This window comes from Dromiciops gliroides, chromosome X (assembly GCF_019393635.1).
Source record: "Dromiciops gliroides isolate mDroGli1 chromosome X, mDroGli1.pri, whole genome shotgun sequence".
In the NCBI taxonomy this organism is placed as follows: domain Eukaryota; kingdom Metazoa; phylum Chordata; class Mammalia; order Microbiotheria; family Microbiotheriidae; genus Dromiciops; species Dromiciops gliroides.
Genome location: NC_057867.1, coordinates 7667256 through 7674330, shown reverse-complemented (window position 1 = coordinate 7674330; position 7075 = coordinate 7667256). Strand labels below are relative to the sequence as shown.

The window sequence follows — 7075 nt, the reverse complement described above, 5'->3', positions numbered from 1 at the left end:
TGGGTTTCTGGGAAAGTGTCGCCCAAGAGAGACAGCCCTTTTCTTCTTCCGCTACTTAGAAAAAGGTGGACTTTCCTAGTCTGCCAGTAGAACAGATTCAGCTAATTTGGTCTTTTCGAAATGTCTTGTGCACAGTAAATATAAAACTTCAAACCTCGCTCATAGGCATGGATCAAAGTACAAGATTGCAAAGCCGTACTCAAACACCTTTGCTCAGAATGTTGTATTTACAAGGATCTCTAAGTGGCAGAGGAAATACCTGCGAGTCAACCTCCTGTGCTAATTCACTCGACTGGATTTCCTATGCCGGGGGTCTTGGGGGGGGGGGAGCCGAAGCTCGGAGCGGAAGGGGGGGGAGCCGAAACTCGGGAGGGAAGGTGTGTGTGTGGGGGGAGCCGAAGCTCGGGGAGGAAGGGGGGGGGGAGCCGAAGCTCGGGGAGGAAGGGGGGGAGAGCCGAAGCTCGGGAGGGAAGGTGTGTGTGTGGGGGGAGCCGAAGCTCGGGGAGGAAGGGGGGGGGGAGCCGAAGCTGGGGTGGGGGTGGGGAGCCGAAGCTCTAGACAGAAGGTGTGTGTGTGGGGGGGGGGGGAGCCGAAGCTCCGGGCGGGGCAGAGGGAGGGGAGCCGAAGCTTGGGAGGGAAGGGGGGTGGAGCCGAACCTCGGGGCGGAAGGTTGGGGGGGGAGCCGAAGCTCGGGGCGGGGCGGAGGGGGGGGAGTCGAAGGTGGGGGTGGGGGTGCGAGCCGAAGCTCGCTCTGGGTGAGCCGAAGCTCTAGGCGAGACGAAGCTCGCTCTGGGTGAGCCGAAGCTCGGCGCAAGACCTTCTTAAACAGAAGTGACCTTCTCATTGACCACAGTACAAGTATCCTCAACAATAGCTTCCACTGGCTGGGCAGAGCAAGGCTCCATCTCAATAACTACCTCAACTACCTCGGCAGGGGGCCTGTCCTCAAGGGGAACAATGTGGGGCACGTCATCCTCGTGGCTGGGGCTGTATTCCCTTGGGACGAATCCCCTTGGGGTAAAGTCGCGCCCAGTGTATTCCCGCCCAGTGTATTCCTTGGGGTACAGGTTAGCAGCACTCACTGGGATCTGCCTGGGAGGGCTCTTGGTCATATCCAACCTGCCAAAGCTAAGATACTTGAGGAAGGCCCGGCGGTAGGTCTTGTTGAAAAGGGTGTACACCAGGGGGTTGATGCCGGAGCACACATAGCCAACCCAAACAAACACACTCAGGAGCTCATCGAGAGTGGACTTGCGACAAGACTGAGTGCAAATCACAGCCATGATATTAGTGATAAAGAAGGGGCACCACATGAGCAGAAAGAGGAAGAAGACAATACCAAGCACCTTAGAGGCCCGACGCTCATTGGCAATGGCTTGCATGGTTCCCTTCCGATAACCCTCCCGATGGCCTGGAGAAATAAGGCGAACCGGCCCCCCAGTATTGGGGTTGTGAATCATAGAGATGTTGTGGGCACTCCTCTCCCTCCGCAGGCAGCCAAACTTGGACCGCTTCCTCCGCCTCTCCCCAGGCCCAAACACGCTGCTCTGGCCCTGCAAGACCTGAATGGTCAGGCAGTAAGTGATGACCATAATGAACAGCGGGATGAAGAACGCCACAAAGGAGCCAATGAGCACAAAGTTGGGTTCGTTCAGGCTGCAGCTTCCGTTCACAAACACCTTGCTCTCATCCCTCAGGCCAATGATAGGGATGGGCACGGACACAGCTGGAACAAAGATGACCAAAGGATTATTGTGAAAAGAGCCAAGAGCAAATGCTCTTGATGTCCCAGCCCCTGTCACTAAAGGTGATCCATCACTTTGGAACTATGAGTGACTCTGATTCTCAGTCCTGGCAGACTGAGCCTGGTGGGTGATAAGTACCAGTTGGAAGTGAGGGCATGCCTTAAAGAGTCCTTCCAGGTGCATTTGAGGGGTCAAACTGGTCTGACGAGTTTAGGGTCTTTCAACTGACATTAGGGAAAGGACAGCTTGGGTGTGGCTTCCATTTTGGAAAAAGCCAATTCTGGGGTATAGGACTCTCCAGTCAGTCCCCATTTTCGAGACAAATAGCATTACGTCAGTGCCCCACTGAAGCCTTGGACCTGGTATCGTCTTACTAGAATACCTTTCCCTCCTGATGCCACCTTCCCCTTTGGTTATGGTGATTGGTAGCACCAGGAATTTCTGTTGTAGACTCTGTTCACCTCGGGTCCCTATCAGAAACCCTTGAATTTAGGTATTATTGATCTGCCAGTAATCTGTAATTGGATAAGAATTTGTTATGACCTATTATGAATTGCGAGATCAAATGAAAGGTGATCCTGAGCGAGATTCCATGTTGTTTCGGGTTGCCAGTGTTGACTATAATGCCCCAAATGTTGCTCTGACTGCTGGGATTCATGATGATAGTGCTTCTAGGGGGAAGAGAAGAAGCATTTCTAGGCCACCTACTAGGTGCCAGCCATCATGCTAAATGCTTTACAATTATCTCCTTTGAGCCTCCCAATAACCTGGGTAGGTACTCCCATTTTACAGAGGAGGAAGATGAGGCAGGCAGAAGAGAAGTGACCTGCCTAGGGCCACACACCTAGGAAGTGTCTGAGGTTGAATTTGAACTCTGGTTTTCCTGCCTGACACCAGGCCGAGTGCTTTATCTATGGCAATGTTGCGTTTTCAAGGAAAACATGTCTAGGATCTGTGAAGCTGTGAGCCAGTGGAGTAGATGCCCATGTGAGTATCGTCCCAAAGGTCACAACTGGCCAGGTTGGGGAGTAGCAGTGTTCTTGGCCTAGAACTAGGTTTACCTAAGTGTTGTGTAGGGAAGACGGACTCAATGTCGATGCTGATGTTGAATTTAAATTACTTGTTTGCTTTTGTATAAGGGTTTTTAATATTCTCGGTATTAGAAAGTATGAAATGGGGGAGATGACTCCTCTTGTCTCCTCAGAGAAATGGGGGGGCAGCAAATGGGGATCATAAGAGCACCTACCCCAAAAGTGGTCGTGAGTGTCAAATGAGATAATAAAGAGAGAATGCTTAGCATAGTGAACTCTCAGCGTGTCTGCACTATCCTTTATTGATGTAGCAGCTTGTCTCTGTCTTGGAATGAGAGGATTGTGTGCTGAGTTGCTGGGGCTTAGCCCCTAGTGCTGCCGCATCAAGTTCTTGGAGAACAGGGGTCACTACTCACTGAACTCAGGTCAGGGAGGTTGGGGTACTTTTATAGGAGTTCACTGAAGCAACAGGTACATGGTTTATAGAAGATGATCTCTGCTCACTTGGGGGACATGTCGTTCCAAAGCGGGGTGGATTAGCTGTCTCATAGCTAGGGGGAACATGTTAGATCTCAGAGCTGTTCAAGGTGAGAACTAGTTTGTATTTCTTATTCTTCCTGAAATCATTACGGCCAAGTCTGTTACCTTTCTGAATACATAGGTTGTTTCTAACTACCTGCAAACCTTGTGGGTTGCTAGCTGCTGGGTTTCTTAGCTATAGCTGTCTTTTTCTTTCTCTGATGTTTCCTCAATAATCTGGTCTGTCCTATCAGCTGATTAGGGGAAATATGAGTAACTCGATAGGTCCAAAAAGGGAGTTATTATATTTAACTTCCCCTCCTCACAAGCTAGAGAGTACGACTATCTTTTATATTTTCTTCAGCCCCTTTATTGGACTGGTCATCTGCTATTTGACAATTTCCCATACGGCATCTCTTATATGTGTATTGACTTCATGTTCTCTCTGTTCCTGTGTTTGGAGCCTGCTGTCAAAGTCTCCCACCTGGTCTGTGACATTGGCTATAGTCATATTAGTGATGATCTGATCTCTGTGCCTTGACTACCTAGAAATCCTAATTGGCCCACTTCAAAACAAAGACGATTGATGGGATAGCCTATCATAGAGATTCCCAGATCTCCTTTGAGATGTTTCTTCTTGATGTGTCTGCCTGCAAGCTGTTTCTGATATGTGATGTACCATCCGCTGTCTACGTGGGAGGGAAATTACCTGTGTGATACTCTGTGACCCCATGACAGAGCCAGAGATTGGATTAATGGGATAGTTGTGGGCCCATTTGCAGGTAGAACAGGGGTTGGGACTTAGGGCTACTTGGATGTTGCTGTACATTAGAGACTGGGTTTGGGGTAGGACTTTTGGGCCTGGGACATTCTAGTTGGTCCACAGAAGACAAGTACACTAACACACACTCGGAATGATGTCATAGGATCTTACCTGTTCTTTTTTTTCCCCCAACAGCTTTCTGGAGCTGACATGTGTGAACAAATGCTGGCTACTTATGGAGCTCCTGTGACAGTTGGCAAGATGTGACTATTTAAGGAGCAAGAAGGACAGACCCACTTACCCATCGAGATGGTCCAGACAATCGCAATCTTCAGAAGGGCCTTGGTGCGAGAGTTGAATCGGCTATGCTCAATCGGGTTCCGGATAGCAATGTAGCGATCCAGGGAGATAGCGCAGAGGTGCATGATGGAAGCAGTCGAGAAGAGCACATCGAGGGAGATCCACATCGGGCAGAGTTGTTTCGGAAGAGGCCAGGTGTACTCTGTGAAACCAAGAAAGTTGCAAAAGAGGAAAAAGAGCAGGGTCAGTCTGAGCTGAGGCGAGTGTTAGAATGAGAAGTTACCCAGCTATCCGGAAGTGCAATCCTCGATCGCTCTGCCCATTGCGTGTTAGAAAGAAGAGACTAGCTTTTGGTGGAATGTGGTCTATATTGTCCCCAGGGGCAGTGGGTACTGCAGCTGGGGCTTTAAGTCTGGGACTTTATAGAGCAGGGATTCTTAACTTCATGAATTTTCTGTGCCTAAAGACAGTATTCTGAGCAAGGGGCCATGCCACCAAAAAGGTGATGAGTCCCTGTGGTGTCTGGTTCCATGATGACCTGGAGTGGTCATGGAGCCCCTCTCACTGGTATGGGATGGAGGCCTGGATCCATTGTGGTAGGGCTCAGACAGGTCAGTAGCATCTCCCCAAGTGTCTCTTCCTGTATATGATTCTAGGTGTTCACTCAGGCATCCTGGGAGGAAGGCTCTGTTGTGGTCCTGCTGGTTAATGTTTGGTCCAGTTTGGCTGGGGCAGGACACCGGCACTCTTCTTGGGGGCCTTATAGTCTGGCTCATCCTTCAGTGTTGGAAGGCCACAATTCTGGGGGGGCACTTACCTTGCCCCCCAGCTATGGCTATGCCTATGAAGTGATGGCTAACTTCAAGGTTGGGCTGGAGGTCCAGACTTCCAGGCACACCTGTGGATATGGTCTTCTGTTCCAGGCTTGAGTCTTCCTCCAAGGACAGCTGGCAGTGAAGGGTGCAGCTAGGCAGATCCTTCCCTGGCATCAGACACACGGCCATTGGCACGGCTATGTCTCCAGTGGGCTCGTGGTGTCCAATCCAGGGCCAGATTCTGGCTTGAGGATGTCTCTTTGCAGAAGTGGTCCTGGGCCAGAGGGCTAACTGGAACTTCTGGCTTTCTTTTTCTTTTCCAATCACTTTTCAGCTTAGTCAGGTGACACTTTTGTCTAGGACAATTGCTTTGTGGGTATGCAGGTGAGTGTGTTAGGACCCAGATGGACATGAGTCAGCATGTTTCCCCAAAGGCCTGGGAAATGTGGCCACCCTGAAACCAGCTGAGGAGCTAGAGGGGGACTCCCAGGGACAGTCCCCTCATGCATTCTCTGGAGACCTCCAGGAGGAAAATGGAAACATGCATGACTTGCCCATCAGGGTGGGACATGTGCTTGGTGGCACCCACCCTGCCAGAACGTGCCCTCACCTGACTTGTTCTATGACTAAGTGTGCCTCTATGTGGCTCCCAGCCTCCCTGACAGGAGAGTCCTACGGAAGGTAACGGACACCAGCCAGGGACATTTTGAGCGAAGCCCCTCTCACTGCACTTTGAGACTCCTAACTCTTGCTCCCTATATTGGGGTATCCATACTGGACTCGGACTCACCATAGAGGATGGTGAGGACAGACACCGGCATTACTAATAACCCGACTAACATGTCCGCCACGGCCAGAGACATCAGGAAGAAGTTGGTCGCGGTCTGCAGTTTCTTCTCCAGAGCCACGGCCAGGATCACCAGGATGTTGCCAGCGACAGTGATGACGATCACAATGAAGATCAGGAGGGCCGGCCAGTTCTTGCGGATTGGACCGGGAGCCGAGGTCGGTTCAGGTTTGGTCGAGTTGTCGGTGCCATTCATGTACTCATCCAGGCCCGTGTCCGTCAGGTTGCGGCTGAGTTGTAAAGCCATGATGCCGTTTTGTAGGACACTGCAGAAAGGAGACAACACAGTTAGCTTAGTCAGGGCTTCTAGCCATGAATCTGTGGACTTGCCTCTGGGTTTTGGGGTTTTTTTGGGAGGCAGTTGGGGTTAAGTGACTTGCCCAGGGTCACACAGCTAGTAAGTGTCAAGTGTCTGAGGCCAGACTTGAACTCAGGTACTCCTGAATCCAGGGCTGATGCTTTATCCACTGTGCCACCTAGCTGCCCCCCTGATAGCTCTATTTCAATGGAATTGGCTTCCTTTGGAATCCTTTGGATCAGCAAAATGACGTCAACAACCATTATTTTGAGAAGGGGCCCAGTGGGGTCCCCATAACTGCTAGTTGACAGGGTTGGACTATAGCCCCATCACCAGTTATGGTCTCCTCAGTCTTTTAAAAAAATCTATTTATTTATTTTCATTTATCTATCTATCTATCTATCTATCTATCTATCTATCTATTCCTCTATTTATTTATTTTTAATTTTTAATTTATTTTTCCTCTCCTCAGTCTTAATCCCTGCCCAAAGTCCCAAATTTCTTTTGGAAGGTACCGAGGTAGGATGAGACCAAGTTATGATGCAGACCTCTTTCCTGTGCAGTGGCTTCAATTGTTATTATGTTCTTATGTTCTCCTGGGTCACCACCAGAGTATAAATGATGGGGGAGCAGGGAGTGGGGGCCATTAAGCTGATCAGTGGCAGACCTCTCATCTGTAAGCTGGGGGAACAGAGAGCCAGAGCCCCACTGTTCGCCTGAGCCATGGAGCAAGCAAAGCCACCCCTCTGGGGAGCTC

General features: G+C 50.3%; 1 protein-coding gene across 5 annotated transcripts in view; it reads right to left on the bottom strand.

Moving 5' to 3' along the window:
• Positions 1-706: 706 nt before the first annotated feature.
• HTR2C (5-hydroxytryptamine receptor 2C) overlaps positions 707-7075 on the bottom strand; it is a 161046-nt gene continuing 154677 nt past the window's right edge. For all 5 annotated transcript variants that reach the window (XM_043974139.1, XM_043974138.1, XM_043974140.1 and 2 more), the window contains 3 exons: positions 5964-6286; positions 4360-4560; positions 707-1726 (listed from right to left, as the gene is read on the bottom strand). In XM_043974139.1, the coding sequence (XP_043830074.1) occupies positions 822-1726; positions 4360-4560; positions 5964-6286 (1429 nt within the window). In that variant the 3' untranslated portion in view covers positions 707-821. The remainder of the gene's footprint in view (positions 1727-4359; positions 4561-5963; positions 6287-7075) is intronic.